Source organism: Anolis sagrei, chromosome 12, assembly GCF_037176765.1.
Source record: "Anolis sagrei isolate rAnoSag1 chromosome 12, rAnoSag1.mat, whole genome shotgun sequence".
In the NCBI taxonomy this organism is placed as follows: Eukaryota; Metazoa; Chordata; class Lepidosauria; order Squamata; family Dactyloidae; genus Anolis; species Anolis sagrei.
In genome coordinates, this window is record NC_090032.1 from 17349386 (window position 1) to 17368410 (window position 19025).

General features: G+C 43.1%; 2 protein-coding genes across 3 annotated transcripts; one reads left to right on the forward strand and one right to left on the reverse strand.

Annotated features, from left to right (window-relative positions):
- Nucleotides 1–545: 545 nt before the first annotated feature.
- Nucleotides 546–18997, reverse strand: MRPL11 (mitochondrial ribosomal protein L11). 2 transcript variants are annotated; one of them, XM_060758386.2, is made up of 6 exons: nt 18915–18997; nt 16773–16926; nt 7099–7194; nt 3329–3422; nt 1831–1990; nt 546–888 (listed from the first exon to the last, which is right to left on the reverse strand). In XM_060758386.2, exons 2-6 carry the CDS (start codon nt 16893–16895, stop codon nt 780–782), a joined length of 582 nt encoding a protein of 193 aa, XP_060614369.1. In that variant the 5' UTR covers nt 16896–16926; nt 18915–18997; the 3' UTR covers nt 546–779. The 2 variants fall into 2 exon arrangements, with proteins under 2 accessions (XP_060614369.1, XP_060614370.1); XM_060758387.2 differs by lacking the exon at nt 7099–7194.
- LOC132764518 (transmembrane protein 121-like) lies at nt 8544–11994 on the forward strand. Its single transcript, XM_060758549.2, has 2 exons — nt 8544–8709; nt 10353–11994. Exon 2 carries the CDS (start codon nt 10359–10361, stop codon nt 11493–11495), a length of 1137 nt encoding a protein of 378 aa, XP_060614532.2. The 5' UTR covers nt 8544–8709; nt 10353–10358; the 3' UTR covers nt 11496–11994.
- Nucleotides 18998–19025: the final 28 nt, after the last annotated feature.

The following is a 19025-nucleotide window of genomic DNA, read 5'->3' on the forward strand; positions in this document are numbered from 1 at the left end:
CAAGCGAGAGTCCAAAAGTGGCAGGCTCAAACCCAGCACCTCAATCAATGGCTGAGACCAAATGAGAGACTCCTTCCTGGGCACACAGAAGACTGGGCGACTTGGAAGGCATTGAACAGACTGCGCTCTGGCACCACGAGATGCAGAGCCAATCTTAAGAAATGGGGCTACAAAGTGGAATCCTCGACATGCGAGTGTGGAGAAGAGCAAACCACTGACCACCTGCTGCAATGCAACCTGAGCCCTGCCACATGCACAATGGAGGACCTTCTTGCAGTAACACCAGAGGCACTCCAAGTGGCCAGATACTGGTCAAAGGACATTTAACCAACTACCAAACTCACAAGTTGTGTATTTTTCTGTTTGTTTGCTTTGTTCTGTTAGAAATGTAATATAATGGACTGGTTGCTCTGACACGACAAAAAAAAAAAATAAATCACACTGAACAGAAAGTTCTTAGAACAGGGATGGCAACTGTTTGGAGAGATGCAAACACCCCAAGCCTTGATCAGATTGGAAAGACAAGCCTAACACATATGCAGAGATAATTACAACCCAATGTTTTTAATTAAAAGGTTCGGACGAGGCATAACCTCACGTGAGAGCTAACATTTCAGACATTCTCCTTTTGTGCAACTCCTGCCTTCTTCTGCAGCAAACTAAACCAGAGAGACTGTATCTCCTGATGCACACAGGAAGTGGGGACAAGCCCCAAGCTGAAACCGCCAACGGTCCATGTTTTCCAGGGGTCCGCATTGCAGAACGCGAAGCCGAGGGACTCATTTCTTCTTCCCAGCCGCCGCCAGCTCAGCCGCTCTTGCTTCGGCCTCGGCTGCCAAGACTTCCTCGCGATGCTTCAGGAAAGCTCCGTATTCCTCTGGATCGAGGCTTCGGACGTTGGAAGAAGAGAGATAATAAATGAGAATTCAAACTGCTTGCTTTATGTAAAACCCACTTCTTTGTTTCCCATTTTCTACTTTTCTCTTGCCACTTTTCTGCCCACCTGTAACAGAGAGTACCTTTCCCTATGAATGCACCCACATATCAGGCCAAGATAATGTAGAATGTTGATATTTTGGGGTCCTTAAGGCACCAATACAATAATAATAACAACAACAACAACAACAACAACTAGCTGTTTCCTGCCACGTGTTGCTGTGGCCCAGTCTGGTGATCTGAAACATAAAGTAATGAAAATAAAGGTCTTTATATAGATAGATAGATAGATAGATAGATAGATAGATAGATAATAATAATGGGTGCAGTGCCTAAAGACTTTGGCCTGCACTTAAACACAATAGGCGCTGACAAAATTACCATCTGCCAGATGCTGAAGGCCACCCTACTGGGATCTGCACGCATTATTCACCGATACATCTCATAGTCATAGACACTTGGGAAGGGTACGACGTGTGATCCAATACTACAGGTAGCAGAGTGCCTGCTGTGGACTCATCTTGTTGTGTTTCAAATAATAATAACAATAATAATAATAAAGTAGATAGATAATAATAATAATAATGGGTGCAGTGCCTAAAGACCTTGGCCTGCACTTAAACACAATAGGCGCTGACAAAATTACCATCTGCCAGATGCAGAAGGCCACCCTAATGGGATCTGCACGCATTATTCGCTGATACATCTCACAGTCATAGACACTTGGGAAGGGTACGACGTGTGATCCAATACTACAGCCAGCAGAGTGCCTGCTGTGGACTCATCTTGTTGTGTTTCAAATAATAATAATAACAATAATAATAACAACAATAATAATAATAAAGTATTATTATTATTATTATTACCCAATCTGCAAGACTCCTCAGCACTTACTCTTTCACCACTTTGATGCCCATGGACCTTGCGCTCCCAATGAGTGACTTGATGACCTTCTCGAGGGGCATGTCGCGCAGCACGAAAGCCGGGTCCTGAGACTTCACCAGGGCGATTTCGTAGAGGTGCTTCAGGGTCACCATCCCGGCCACTTCATGCCCTGTAGGGCAAAACCAGAGATCTTGAAGGGCAAACCAATCCCTGCAAGGCTGAAGTTGATCTAACCCTAGTGATGGTCATGAATGACTTTTCAATAACTTTAAAGCATTGCAATTTCCAGTGTGAGAGGGTACATCAGATTACAGAAAAACATTTAGACAAAGAACATTGGGCATACAGACATACAGATTCTATGCAACTATATTGGATGTACAATTACATGGCTAACAAACAAACAAAAGGGGAATTGCATTTTCACTCAACATTCACACACATAGAATCATAGAATCAAAGAGTTTTGGAGATCGTTTTGTGTGTGAATTGGGCAATTTGCTTTTTTCCTCCCTCTCAATAGAAATCCCAGCAACTACAACTCCCAAATGACAAAGTCAGTTTTTTGAGTGAAGGTGTCTTGTGTCCAAATTTGGTGTCACTTCGTCCAATGGTTTTTGAGTTATGTTAATCCCACAAATGAACATTACATTTTTATTTATATATGTGTGTGTATGTGCGTGCGCGCGCGTGCATGTGTATGTATATGTATATATACACACATACATATTTTCTTGGCTAGAGTTACACGTCAAAAATGTACCTGTTCTGACTTACATACAAATTCAACTTAAAAACAAACCTACAGAACCAATATTGTTGATAACTTGGGGGCTGCCGATATTTATTATATGTAGGTTCTTGTGGGGTTTTTTCGGGCTATAGAGCCATGTTCTAGAGGCATTCTCTCCTGACGTTTCGCCTGCATCTATGGCAAGCATCCTCAGAGGTAGTGAGGTCTGTTGGAATTAGGACAATGGGTTTATATATCTGTGGAATGACCAGGGTGGGACAAGGGACTCTTGTCTGTTGGAGCTAGGTGTGAATGTTTCAACTGACCCCCTTCATTAACATTTGAAGGCCTGCCTGAGCCTGGGAAAATCCCCTGTTGAGAGGTGTTAAGATGGAAACAACCAGGCACATCTTAACACCTCTCAACAGGGGATTTTCCCAGACTCAGCCAGGCCTTCAAATGCTAATGAAGGTGGTCAGTTGAAACATTCATACCTAGCTCCAGCAGGGAAGAGCTCCTTGCCCCACCCCAGCCATTCCACAGATATATAAACCCATTGTCCTAATTCCAACAGACCTCACTACCTCTGAGGATGCTTGCCATAGATGCAGGCGAAACGTCAGGAGAAATGCTTCCAGAACATGGCCCTATAGCCCGAAAAAAACCCACAAGAACCTAGTGATTCCAGCCATGAAAGCCTTCAACAATAAATTTATTATATGTATTTATAACCTGGATTTTTCTCTTCCAAAGAAGGCTCCAACCCTCTCTTACCTGGATTCGTGGCTCCTTTCTCTATCCCGGCCGCTGCCAGCAGGAAATAGCTCGACGTTGGCTTGTTTATTTGGATGTCGTACGATCGGTCCGGCTGGCAAAAGAAAGACAGATAGGTATACTGTAGGAACAAAACTGCTGGCTTTCTTTCTACACAAATAATGATATTGATTTGGAAAGGCCAGTAAGAAATATTGTGGCTATTCATCCATCTTTGTGGGGGATTCCGGACCTATCTGTAACTCCTACAAAAGAGGAAATTTTGTTGTAGTTGTTGCATATCTTCAAGTTGTGTCCTTCTCTGATTCAGTATCAGGGTGTTATATAGCCATCATGAGTAATAGCAATTGAATGTATATAATTACTAGCCGTCCCCTGCCACGCGTTGCTGTAGCCCAGTTTGTGTGTGTGTATATATATGAGTTTATGTGTGTGTATATATGTGTGTATAACCCAGGTAGCCCCTGGTGGTGCAGTGGGTTAAAGCACTGAGCTGCTGAGCTTGTTGATCGAAAGGTTGCAGGTTCGATTCCGGGGAGCGGCGTGAGCTTCCGCTGTCAGCCCTAGCTTCTGCCAACCTAGCAGTTCGAAAACATGCAAATGTGAGTAGATCAATAGGTACCGCTCCGGCGGGAAGGTAACGGTGCTCCATGCAGTCATGCTGGCCACATGACCTTGGAAGTGTCTACGGACAACGCCGGCTCTTCGGCTTAGAAATGGAGATGAGCACCACACCCCAGAGTCAGACATGACTGGACTTAATGTCAGGGGACAACCTTTACCTTATATATGTGTGTTTGTATGTGTGTGTGTGTGTATATATATATATATATATATATATATATATATATGGGTGTATATATGTGTGTGTATATATTTGTGTATTTGTGTCTTTATATGTATACATGCATATTGTGTATATGTGTGTGCTTGTCTATATATGTGTGTATGCATGTGTATATGTATATGTGTGTGCATGTATATATGTATGTGCGTGTATATTTGTGTGGGTTTCTGCATATATATATATATATATATACACATATGTCTGTGTGTGAATGTGTGCATGTGTATGAATGTATGTGTATATGTATAAATTGTGTATTTTTGGGGTTTTTAAGTCTGTTCTGCTGGGGTTGTGTGTGTGTGTGTGTGTGCATATATGTGTGCGTGTGTATGAATGTGTGCATGTCTTTATGAATGTATGTGTATATGTATATATTGTGTATTTTTTGGGTTTTTAAGTCTGTGTTGTTGGGGTTGTGTGTGTGTGTGCACATATATATGTGTGTGTGTGTGTATGAATGTGTGCATGTGTATATGTATATGAATGTATGTGTATATGTATATATTGGGTATTTTTGGGGTTTTTAAATCTGTTCTGCTGGGGTTTTGCGTGTGTGTGTGCATATATATATACACGTGTGTGTGTGTGTATGAATGTGTGCATGTGTATATGTATATGAATGTATGTGTATATGTATATATTGTGTATTTTTTGGGTTTTAAAGTTCTGCTGGGGTTTTGTATGTGTGTGCATATATATATACATGTGTGTGTGTGTATGAATGTGTGCATGTGTATATGTATATGAATGCAAGTGTATATGTTTATATTGTGTATTTTTTGGGTTTTAAAGTCTGTTCTGCTGGGGTTTTGTGTGTGTGTGTGTGTGTGTGTGTGTAGGGCTGATGGGCACTCAGACTGTTAGGTGTCCTTTATAATAGATACAGACATACGTCTCTGAAAATAAGACTGAGGTCTTATATTAATTTTTGTTCCAAAAAACATGTTAGGGCTAATTTTGGGGGATGTCTTATTTTTTTTGGTTAGGAATATGTATTTATATTTAATCATATATACATATACATATGTGTGTGTGTGTTAGATTAATAATAATAATAACACCAATAATAATAGCCAGAATTGAAAAGTCGATGACAGATCCCTAGTCTAGACTCTGCAAGGAAGCAGACGAAACGAAAGATCCCATCCTCAGCTGTTGCAAGAAGATTGCGCAGACAGACTACAAGCAGAGGCATAACACCATTGCTCAGATGATCCACTGAAACTTGTGCCACAAATACCATCTGCCTGCGACAAAGAACTGGTGGGATCACAAGCCGGAAAAAGTTACAGGGAATGAACACGCCAAGCTACTCTGGGACTTCCAAATTCAGACTGAGAGAGTTTTGGAGCACAATACTCCTGACCTCATGATTGTGTTAAAAAATAAAGTTTGGATTGTCGATGTTGCAATCCCAGGTGACAGCAGGATTGAAGAGAAGCAACTGGAAAAGCTGACACGATACGAGGATGTAAAGATTGAACTGCAAAGAATCTGGCACAAGCCAGTCAAGGTGGTCCCAGAGATGATCGGCATACTGGGTGCAGTGCCTAAAGACCTTGGCCTGCACTTAAACACAATCAGCGCTGACAAAATAACCAGCTGCCAGCTGTAAAAGGCCACCCTGTTTGAATCTGCACGCATTATTTGCCGATACATGACACAGTCCTAGACACTTGGGAAGTGTCCGATGTGTGATCCAATACAAAAGCCAGCAGAGTGACCTTGTTTGCTGTGGACTCATCTTGTGTTTCAAATAATATATAATTTGATATGTCTGTTGTTTGTTGCAATGGATGTACTACCTGTAAATGTGTCTCTCTGTCTGACGGTCTTAACTGTGCCGGCACGAGTGGCGCCACCTATATGTAGAACTGTAAGTTGCAAGATTTGAATTGTTGTATCCTGCCTGATTTTGCCTTTTTACCCTGTAAATGTATAGTTGGATTGATTGGTTATTTATAGCTGTTAATCAATCTTGTTTGCACCAGTTATACTGCTTCCTCAGCTCAATTGTTTGGCTCCACCTCTTCCTGGAGCAGGATAGTGTTTCCTTTTTCATTCCACCTTCAAACTTTCTATCAGATGAACGTGAGAGACTTGGCTCTAAAAGCCCCTGATTAAGTTACCTCTCAGCACCAATTCGGAGGTTCTTACCCTTGAGACTTATGCTTCATGTTCAGATCAACCTGGATGATGTTGAGAAGTCTCAAGCGCCTTCAAACCAGTTCTTTCGCACCAGAGGAAGACTTTGTGTCTTCAAACATAGGCCATTTGGACTGGGGTTGTGGATTGCTCCGGAATTCACAGCCATTAACTGGGGCTTAATTTTGGGGAAATTAGGCTTATCTTATCATAAATGAATTCAAATAATAATAATAATAATAATCATTATTTATACCCCGCCACCATCTCCCCAATGGGGACTCGGAGCGGCTTACATGAGGCCAGATGACAATTACAATAAAGAAAAACCAAAACACAACCAAAAACGCGAACAATAAACAATAACAACATAGTTACATAAAACATGAATACATAACAATATAAAAATCACAATATACACAAGCACAGTAACAATGGGCGGGCTACATGTAATGATTAAAAGACAAACTGATTACAACTAATTAAAAGAGAGAAGCAGGTAATTTATGGAGGAGGGCTCATTATAGCGGGAGTTGTGGAATCAAGCTTTCCCATGAGGGGGGGACGTATACTCCAATGACAGAACTTTGAGACTGAGCAATCATGTAGGATTATATACCTACTCATCAAAGGCGCAGCAAAAGAGCCAGGTTTTAAGGTCCTTTTTTAAAAAAAGAAGGCTACTTTATTTCCTGGTGAAAGTCTAGAAACGAGACAAGCCACCCGCAATGTGTTCAATGTTCTGCCACCAAATCCGTAGTGAAACATTTCTTCTTACCCGCACCGTGATGCGTGTGGGCAGCGGGATCCCTTCTTTGATGTCCTTGGTCCTTTCATTGAAATCTTTGCAGAATTGTCCGATAGCAATGCCTCTCTGGAAAGGAAACAAACAAACATTTTTGAGGATGCCGGTCAACCAAACCAAGCCAGAATGTAGATAATTAAATCTTTCCTTCCCATTGGTTTGCACTGTGGCTTTCCTTGGTGGATCCCTGGGGTTCACCTACAAAGGTCTTCACCTCCTTTTCTCCAAGCTAAACATTCCCAGCTGCCTCATATGGGCTTCTTGATTTCCAGACCTCTGACCATTTTAGTTGCCCTTCTCTGGACACCTTTTGTTCATATCTTTCTTGAATCGTTTGCCCAAAACCAGACACAGCCTTATTCCAGGTGAGGTCTGACCAATGCAGAATAGAGTGGGACTATACCTTATGTCAATTTATACACCACTCTACTACTGATGCAGCCTAGTATTGCATTGGCTTTTTTTGCTGCCACATCACACTGTTAGCTCAAATTCCTCTTGTGCTCTACTAAGGTTCCTAAATCCCTTTTGCACAGACTGCTATCAAGCCAGGTAGCAAAACTACAAGAAAGGAGTTCTGTGTGGCAAATTAGGTTCAAATACATTGCTGGTGGAGTTCAGAATGCTCTTTCATTATAAGTGAACTATAAAGCCCAGCGACTACAACTCCCAAATTAGAAAATCAATCCTCTCCCAACCCCACTAGCATTCACATTTGGGTGTATTGGGTATTTGTGCCCAGTTTGGTCCAGTGAATGAAAATATATCTTGCATATTTGGTATTTACATTATGATTTATAACAGTAGTAAAATGTTATGAAGTAGCAACAAAAACAATGTTATGGTTGGGGGGTCACCACAACATGAGGGACTGTATTAAGGGGTCACGGCATTAGGAAGATTGAGAACCACTGCTCTAGAACATGGCCCTATAGCCCGAAAAAACCCACAAGAACCTAGTGATTCCAGCCATGAAAGCCTTTGACAATACATCATCATCTTTATTTACACCCCCCGCCACCATCTCCCCAAAGGGGACTTGGGGCGGCTAACATGAGGCCAAACCCAAAATATAATACAGGAAAGTAAAATACACAGTTATACAAATAACATCAGAGGGACCTCACAACCTCTGAGGTTGCTTGCTATAGATGTGGGCCAAACATCAGGAGAGAATGCTTCTGGAACTTGGCCAGACAGCCCAGAAAACACACAACAACCCAGTGTTTCCAGCCGTAAAAGCCTTCGACGATACATTGAACAATCTCTTATTTTTCCCCATTTGGACAGAGGGAGAAGAAGAAGAAACTCAAAGAGAGATCAGACAAGTGTGCAGCTTTCCATCCATCCTCCTCCTCCTCCTTCCTGCTGGCTTCGGAAAGGGAAAAACAAGGGGGGGGGGGTTGAGGATGATGACTCAGAGGGATGCTCCTCCTAAAGGGAGCATCATCGGGGGGCCCCTTCCTCCTTTCTTTCTGCCTCCATCCATCCTCTGGCCCCATCTCCGTCTTGCGCCGTCTGGAGAGGCAGACACACCAGCCACCATCGCAAGGAAGCAAAGCCCCCCTCCGATGATCCCTGCAGGTACTGGGCAAAGGGGAGGGGGTGTTGGGAGAAGTGGGGTGGGCATAGTTTTGTTTGGGGAGGAACGGTCGCTGAGCCTTCCTTTGGCAAAGAGGGGAGGGAAAGAATCCTGAACGGGAACCGGACGGGACCCCCCCCCCCATGCCCCCTTTCCAAAAAAAAAAGGAGACAGATGAATGGGAATGAAACAGATGCGCTTCTCCTTCCAGTGACATAAGAGGAGCATTAACCTCCTGTTGCCTGTCTCCCCCATTTCAAAAAAAAAAGCCTAAAAATGGTTTAACACACTGCATCGCTGCAGGCATACCCTCACTAACACCTCATAACAACAACAACAATAGAATAATCGATATAAACAAACAACAACAACAACAACAGAATAATCTTATATATAAATCAATATGTAATGTTCGTTTGTGGGATTAACATAACTCAAAAACCACTGAACGAATTGACACCAAATTTGGACATGATACACCTAACAACCCAATGTATGTCCTTCACTCAAAAAAAATTGATTTTGTCATTTGGGAGTTGTAATTGCTGGGATGTATAGTTCGCCTACTATCAAAGAGCATTCTGAACTCCACCAATGATGGAATTGAACCAAACGTGGCCCACAAGACTCCCATGACCAACTGAAAACACTAGAAGGGTTCACCTACATCCAGAGAGCACTGTGGACTCAAGCAATGATGGATCTGGACCAGGACTCCCATGACCAAAAGAAAATACTGGAAGGGTTTGGTAGACATTGATCTTGAATTAGGGACTTGTAGTACACCTACACCCAGAGAGCACTGTGGACTCAAGCAATGATGGATCTGGACCAAACTTGGCATGAATATTCCATATGTCCAAATATGAACACAGATGGAGTTTGAGGAAAATAGACCTTGATATTTGGGAGTTGTAGTAACTGGGATTTATAGTTCATCTACAATCAGAGAGCATCTACAAATGTTCGTTTGTGGGATTAACATAACTCAAAAACCATTGGATGAATTGACACCAAATTTGGACGCAAGACACCTATCAGGCCAATGAGTGACCATCACTCATAAAAACATAGCAGAAGGGACTTAAAAAGCCAAAAAAATAAAAATACACTACAAGGCATGCACAAAACCACATATATATTACGCAAACACACATATACACAAATATATACACACACATAACACTCACAAAGTAGATATACACAGACTGGGTCACAGCAACATGTGGCAGGGGATGGCTCGTAATAAATAAAAATAATATCTATAGAAATCAAAATGTAATGTTTGTTTGTGAGATTAATATAACTCAAAAACCACTGGAGGAATTGACACCAAATTTGGACACAATACACCTCTCAGGCCAACGAGTGACCATCACTCATAAAAACACCGAAAAACACAGCAGAAGACACTTAAAAGCACCAAAATTAAAAAATACATTACAACAGACCTCACTACCTCTGAGGATGCTTGCCATGGATGCAGGCAAAACGTCAGGAGAGAATGCCTCTAGACCATGGCCATATAGCCCGAAAAAACCTACAACAACCCTATTATTATTATTACTATTATTATTATTATTATTATTATTATTATTATTATTAGTGCCATTCTGACTGTATATGCTCTCCTTTCTCTCCAAAGGGAGCCATGGAGCTTCACCCCCCGCACACCTGTGTGGTGGCCGTGGTCATCGTCTGCACCATGGGAGCCATGGACGTCTACCTGGTGGAGCAGAGTGCTGGGGCCCGGCGGTTAGGAGTTGGAGCTTTGGCGCTGGCTGGGGACCTCTTCTTCCTGCTGGCGCTGCGCTACGCCACGGCGTGGGTGGGTGGCGAGGCCCGGCAGGCCCAGCGGGGCTATGCCATGGTCCTGTGGTTCCTCTTCGCCTTTGCCTTGGAGATCAAGCTCTACTTCATCTACCAGCATTACGCCACGGAGGTCCGGGTGCCTGACCCCTTGGCCCGGCGCACCCTCACCCTTCTGCTCTCCGTATGCATCCCAGCGCTCTACACGGTGTTAGGAGCCGCCGAGTTGGTAGCCCAGGCTGCTGCTAGTTTTCGGAAGAAAGATGAACTCCGTGGGCGTCTCTTTTGGGTGGTGCTGGACCTGCTGGACGTGCTGGAGATCCAGGCCAGCTTGTGGGAACCACAAGGGCGGGTGTTGCCCTTGTGGGCCGAAGGCTTGACCTTCTTCTACTGCTACGGGCTGCTGCTCGTCCTGCCTTGCGTGTCGCTGAATGAGCTGGGCGTGTGCGGTCCGCAGCCGGACACGCTGTACCCGCTGTTGAGCCTGGCCAGCGTCAATGTGGCCACCATTTTCATCCGTGGCGGGCTGTTGCTCCTCTGCCGCGACCAGCGCATCTCCTCCATCTTCATGGGGAAAAACGTCCTCGCCATCGCTTTGAAATGCTGCGCCGCGCTTCAGCACCATCGGCGGCACAAGAAAGACAAACCAACCCACAGACAGAGTCCGCAGCTCCAGAGACACATTGGAACGGCAGGGGAAGTATGTCCTGGGCACACGCCTCAAGGATGTGCCAGACACATCACAGACGACCAACTGCATGTCAAATCCCCGCCCAGGCATCTTCAGGAGGGAGAAACACATTGCCACACGCAACCCGTATGCCATCAGCTCCACAGCCACTGCCCGGTCAGAGCCCAAAGTTGGCATCATGGACATGCACAGCAATCCTCCCCTCGCGATTCGGCAACTCCCGGTTCCTCCAGAGCGTTGCGCACGGCCCAGCACATTCAGCTTAAGTCTCTATGGAGTGGACCATGAAGCACCTTTCTGATCCAGAACCTCTGCCTGGCACTCTTGGCATCCAAGAGAAGGGCGTTAAAAGGAAAGCAGTTGAATCGGAAAAGGAGAAATCAGAGCTGAGCTGGTTTGGAATATGTCGGCCGTTGCCCCTCCTCATGGACGTGTTAGCAATGTGTATTACGAGATCATTGCTCCTAATGCAGGAAATGGCACCAGGCACATTAAAGCAGCGTTTCTCAACCTTCCTAATGCCGCGACCCCTTAATACAGTTCCTCATGTTGTGGTGACCCCCCGACCATAATATTATTTTTGTTGCTACTCCAGAACTGTAATTTTGCTACTGTAATGAATCGCAATGTAAATATCTGATATGCAGGATGTATTTTCATTCGCTGGACCAAATTTGGCACAAATACCCGATATGCCCAAATTTGAATACTGGTAGGGTTGATTTTGTCGTTTGGGAGTTGTAGTTGCTGGTATTTATAGTTCACCTACAATCAAAGAGCATTCTGAACCCCACCAATGATGGAATTGAACCAAACTTGGCACACAGAAGTCCCATGACCAATAAAAAACACTAGAAGAGTCTGGTGGGCATTGACATTGAGTTTGGGAGTTGTAGTTCACCTACATCCAGAGAGCAGTGTGGATGGATCTGGACCACACTTGGCATGAATACTCCATTTGCCCAATTGTGAATACTGGTGTTTAGGGGAAATAGACCATGACATTTGGAAGATGTAGTTGCTTTGATTGTAGTTCACCTACAATCAAAGAACATTCTGAACTCCACCAATGATGGAATTGAACCAAACTTGGCACACAGAACTCCCATGGCCAACAGAAAATACTGGAAGAGATTGGTGGGCATTAATCTTGTTTGGGAGTTGTCGTTCACCTACATCCAGAGAGCAGTATGGACTCAAACAATGATGGATCTGGACCACACTTGGCATGAATACTCAATATGCCCAATTGTAAACACTGGTGGAATTTAGGGGAAATAGACCATGACACTTGGAAGATGTAGTTGCAGGGATTTATAGTTCACCTACAATCAAAGAGCATTTTGAACTCCACTAATGATGGAATTGAACCATCACACAGATGGTTGGCACAAACTTGGCACACAGAACTCCCATGACCAACACAAAACACTAGAAGAGTCTGGCGGGCATTGACCTTGAGTTTGGGAGTTGTAGTTCACCTATATCCAGAGAGCGCTGTGGACTCAAACCATGATGGATCTGGACCAAACTTGGCATGATTACTCCATTTGCCCAATTGTGAATACTGGTGTTTAGGGGAAATAGGCCTTGACATTTGGAAGTTGTAGTTGCATGGATCTATAGTTCACCTACAATCAAAGAGCATTCTGAACACCACCAATGATGGAATTGAACCAAACTTGGCACACAGAACTCCCATGGCCAACAGAAAATACTGGAAGAGATTGATGGGCATTAACCTTGAGTTTGGGAGTTGTAGTTCACCTATATCCAGAGGTGAGCACTGTGGACTCAAACAATGATGGATCTGGACCAAACTTGGCATTAATACTTACTGTATATACTCAAGTATAAACCTAGTTTTTCAGCTCCCTTTTTAGGCTGAAAAAGCTCCCCTTGGCTTATACCCGAGTCAAGGTTATTTATTATTTTACTCTGTTTTTAGTTATTAGTTATTAATAATAGAGTAAAATAATACATAAAATTATTTTACTTTATTATTATTACATATACAGTATGTTACCCTATTATTATTATTATTATTATTAGTATTATTATTATTTTACACTATTTATGATTATTATTACATTTATTATTTTACTCTATTATTACTGTTATGATTGCATTTCCATTATTTTACTTTATTATTATTACTATTACATTTATTATTTTACTCTCTTTATTACTGTTGGAAAGATACGTAAGTATATTTACATTGAAGAAGGTTAGAATAATGATTTAATCAGAGTTGGGCAGTCTTATCTCAAATTACAGCTTTATGTCAATATTCAAAAACATTTCACCTCCTGATGCCTCAATTAATGTAATTTTATTGGTATGTATTTTTATTTTGAAATTTACCAGTAGTGGCTGCATTTCCCACCCTCGGTTTATACTCGAGTCAATATGTTTTCCCAGTTTTTTGTCGTAAAATTAGGTGCCTTGGCTTATAGTCGGGTCGGCTTATACTCGAGCATATACAGTAATATGCCCTATTGTGAATACTGGTGGAGTTTAGGGGAAATAGACCTTGACATTTGGAGGTTGTAGTTGCTGGGATTTATAGTTCACCTACCATCAAAGAGCATTCTCAACCATCCTAATGCCCATGAGATCTCTTCCAACTCTATGATTCTATGGTTCTGAACCCCATCAATGATGTATTTATTTATTTGTCGTATCAGGGCAACCAGTCCATTGTATTACATTTCTAACAGAACAAAACAAACAAACAGATAAAAAATAAACAAAGTTTGCAAGCTTGGTAGTTGATTAAATGTCCTATGACCAGTATCTGGCCACTTGGAGTGCTTCTGGTGTTGTCCCAAGAAGGTCCTCCGTTGTGCATGTGGCAGGGCTCAGGTTGCATCGCAGCAGGTGGTCAGTGGTTTGCTCTTCTCCACACTTGCATGTCGTGGATTCCACTTTGTGGCCCCATTTCTGAAGGTTGGCTCTGCATCTCGTGATGCCAGAGCGCAGTCTGTTCAGCGCCTTCCAAGTCGACCAGTCCTCTGTGTGCCCAGGAGGGAGTCTCTCATTTGGTATCAGCCATTGTTTGAGGTTCTGGGTTTGAGCCTGCCACTTTTGGACTCTCACTTGCTGAGGTGTTCCAGTGAGTGTCTCTGTAGATCTTAGAAAACTATTTCTAGATTCAAGTCATTGACGTGCTGGCTGATATCCAAACAGGGGATGAGCTGGAGATGTCACTGCCTTGGTCCTTTCACTATTGGCTGCTACTTTCTGGCGGATGTCAGGTGGTGCAATACCGGCTAGACAGTGTAATTTCTCCAGTGGTGTAGGTCGCAGACACCCCATGATAATGCGCCATGTCTCATTAAGAGCCACATCCACTGTTTTAGTGTGGTGAGATGTGTTCCATATTGGGCATGCATACTCAGCAGCAGAGTAGCAGAGCGCAAGGGCAGATGTCTTCACTGTGTCTGGTTGTGATCCCCAAGTTGTGCCAGTCAGCTTTCGTATGATATTGTTTCTGGCACCCACTTTTTGCTTGATGTTCAGGCAGCGCTTCTTGTAGGTCAGAGCACGGTCCAGAGTGACTCCCAGGTATTTGGGTGCGCTGCAATGCTCCAGTGGGATTCCTTCCCAGGTCATCCTCAGAGCTCAGGATGCTTGTCTGTTCTTGAGACGAAAAGCACATGTCTGTGTTTTAGATGGATCAGGGATCAGCTGGTTTTCCCTGTAATAGGCAGTGAGAGCACCTAGAGCTTCGGAAAGCTTCTGTTCTACCATCTCAAAGCTCCCTGCTTGAGCGGTGATGGCACAATCATCAGCATAGATTAATCTCTCTGTCCCTTCTGGCAGTGGCTGGTCATTTGTGTAGATGTTGAACATGGATGGAGCAAGGACGCTCCCCTGAGGCAGGCCGTTCTTCTGTTTCCGCCATCTGCTTCTCTGGCCCAGGAACTCAACAAAAAAGCTCCTGTTTTGTAGCAGGTTTCCTATGAGGCGGGTGAGGTGGTCGTCCTTTGTGATATTATACTTTTTTCTCAGGAGGAGGCGGTGGTTCACAGTATCATAAGCTGCTGACAGGTCTATGAAGACAGCTCCTGTGATTTGCTGCCTTAGAAATATATGTATCTGATGGTCTTTGGCGACTCACCCCCAGGTTGAGAAACGCTGCACTAAAGCAAACTCTTCCAAACTCTGGCTATTTCAACGTTAGCCAACAATGATCAAGTAGAGATACATTAAAAAAAACAACTATAAATCACATTGGTTGAAAGAACAAGTCAGGTCTCCATCTCGGGCCGTACAATGTATATCATGCTAATCCCTTTGTGTCACTTTGCATTTTGTACATTCCTTTTCAGGATATTTTTCCCCTCTTCTGATTTACAGAATTTGTGTTTTGCACAGCTAAACAACACTCTGGTAACGTATACGCTACTTTGCACTGTAGAAGAAGTCCAAAACTTCAATGCTGGTGCCTAGGAAACAGACATTGTTTTCCTGTCCTGCAACAAGCTTTTTCTGTTTCCAAAACTGCCCCAAAAAAGCCTGTTTCTCAACAAATATCACACGAGAAACTCAACAATTTGACTAATCCAATCAACTGAGATTAGGTTGGACTTGTATTTGAATCAGCGAGAAGGTTACAGCCCCAGAATATGTGAAGCAATAAAGAGAGTGCCTCTGAACATGTCAAGGGTGTCTTTCTTTTTTATGATTCAACTGCCACAATCAGCTTTACGTGAAACTAGAAAGTACGAGGGTTGAATGAAAAATAATGCCTCCACTTTCATTACTTGGGTTTGGATGGGAATATTTTAATAAATCCAATGCAGAAATAATCCTCAGAATATGCTATTATTATTATTATTATTAACTTTATTTATAACCCGCAAAATCTCCCGAAGGACTCGATGCGGCTTACAAAGGCCAAGGCCGCCAACAACAACAACATACAATACACAGTAAAACTCATAAGCAAATAATAAAACATAAAGCAAACAATAAAACAATGACACAGTGCTGTTTAACTGCCACTATTCATTTTTCCACATACTGTCCATAGACATCTCCAAGGTCATGTGGCCGGCATGACTACATGGAGCACTGTTACTTTACCACCAAAGCAGTACCTATTGCTCTAGGCACATTTGCATGTTTTCAAACTGCTAGGTTGGCAGAAGCTGGGACTAACAACAGGAGCTCACACAGCTGCTCAAATTCAAAACTGTGACCTTTCGGTCAACAAGTTTAACCCACTGCGCCAAGCAGTTTGATTTTTTTTTTTGTTATGTCAGGAGCGACTTGAGAAACTGCACATCGCTTCCGGAGTGAGAGAATTGGCCGTCTGCAAGGTTGTTGCCCAGATGTTTTTGATGTGTTACCATCCTTGTGGGACGCTTCTCTGATGTCCCCACATGAGGAGCTGGAGCTGATAGAGGGAGCTCATCCATGCTCTCTCCGGATTCGAACCTGCGACCTGTTTGTCTTTAGTCCTGCCAGCACAGGGGCTCCATAACAGTTTGATGATAATAATAATAATAATAATGATGATGATTATGCGTTTGCATATTTGCTGTCTTCCACACATACCTGGCCAAGGACAGGTCCCAAAGGCGGTCCCGGAACGGCCTGTCCCGCTCGGATGATGGCCCGGATGACATTTCCAGGGTCCACCTTTTGTACGGTTTTGGCTGCACGAGAGATCTTCGACATGGCTTCGATTCAGTCTGCAGGGATACAGTACCTGGATTGGAAAGAAGAGTAAAAGACTTTGGGAAGACTGGATCCTAGAAAGTTGCAATCTTGGGAAGAGATAGCGTCCCAGTTTAGGAGAAAGGAGGTAAATAAACAAAAGGAAAAGGAGGAAACAAAGAAACAAGACACGGAATGAGGAGGAAAGAAAGACAAAAGGGAAGTGTTGATTATTATTATTATTATTATTATTATTATTATTATTATATTAAGGGTATTATTATGACCTTGAAGGAGCTGGGGGTGGTGACGGCTGACAGGGAGCTCTGGCGTGGGCTGGTCCATGAGGTCACGAAGAGTCGGAGATGACTGAACGAATGAACAACAACAACATTATTATTATTATTATTATTATTATTATTATTATTATTAGCAGTGCCCTGACATATGTTGCTGTGGCCCAGTCTGGTGACCTGGAAAATAAAGTCATAAGAAAATGTTGAATGTATTGTCGAAGGCTTTCATGGCCGAAATCTCTGGGTTGTTGTAGGTTTTTTCGGGCTATATGGCCATGGTCTAGAGGCATTCTCTCCTGACGTTTCGCCTGCATCTGTGGCAAGCATCCTCAGAGGTAGTGAGGTCTGTTGGAACTAGGAAAAAGGGTTTATATATCTGTGGAATGACAAGGGTGAGACAAAGGACTCTTGTCTGCTGGAGCTCGGTGTGAATGTTTCAACTGACCGCCTTGATAGCATATAATGGACCGACAGTGCCTGGGGCAATCTTTTGTCGAGAGGTGATTAGATGTCCTTGTCTGTTTCCTCCAACAATTGGGTCACACCGGTTACAGAAAACCCACACACACAGATAGATATCTACATAAAAACTCCAACCATTACCCAAGTCAAAAAAGAAGCACCATTAAAGCCTGGAAATAAGTAAATAAATAAATATTTGGGCATATGGAATGTTCATGCCAAGTTTGATTTGAGTCCACAGTGCTGTCTGGGTGTAGGTGAACTAAGACTCCCAAACTCAAGGTCAATGCCCACCAAACCCTTCCAGTATTTTCTGTTGGTCATGGGAGTTCTGTGAGCCAAGTTTGGCTCAATTCCATTGTTGGTGGAGTCCAGAATGTTCTTTGATTGTAGGTGAACTATAAATCCCAGTAACTACAACTCCCAAATGTCAAGATCTATTTTCCCCAAACTCCAGCAGTATTCATAATTGGGCATATTGAGTATTCATGCCAAATGTGGTCCAGATCCATCATTGTTTGAGTCCACAGTGATCTCTGGGCGTAGGTGAACTACAACTCCCAAACTCAAGGCCAATGCCCACCAAACCCTTCCAGTATTTTCTGTTGGTCATCAGAGTTCTGTGTGCCAAGTTTGGATAAATTCCATATTGGTGTAGTCCAGAATGCTCTTTGATTGTAGGTGAACTATAAATCCCAGTAACTACACCTCCCAGATGTCAAGATCTATTTCCCCCAAATCCCATCTCTGTACATATTTGGGCATATGGAATATTCATGCCAAGTTTGGGTCGAGATCCTTCACTGTTTGAGTCCAGAGCGATCTCTGGATGTAGGTGAACTTCAACTCCCAAACTCAAGGCCAATGCCCACCAAACCCTTCCAGTATTTTCTGTTGGTCATGAGAGTTCTGTGTGCCAAGTTTGGCCCAATTCCATCGTTGGTGGAGTTCAGAATGAACTTTGATTGTAGGTGAACTATAAATCCCAGCAACTACAACTCCCAAAATGACAAAAATCATTTTTTGGAGTGAAGAACATACATTGGGTTGTGAGGTGCCTTGTGTCCAAATTTGGTGTCAATTCATCCAGTGGTTTTTGAGTTCTCTTAATCCCACAAACATTACACTTTTATTTCTATAGATATAGATACATTATTACATAATAATAATAATAATAATAATAATAATAATAATAATAATCCCCCTGATTTCCTTGTGATGACCTATCCCTGGCCCTTCTTCCTCCCTCAACCCCAGTAAGTTGCTTTAACTTTCTACTCACTGAAAGCATTTACTCCTTCTTCCTGAATGCCGCCATCTTGGGTTACGGAAGCGGGGGTCAAAGGCGCAAAGGACGCCGGGAAGCTTTTGAGCCGCGCTAGGAAGTCAAAAT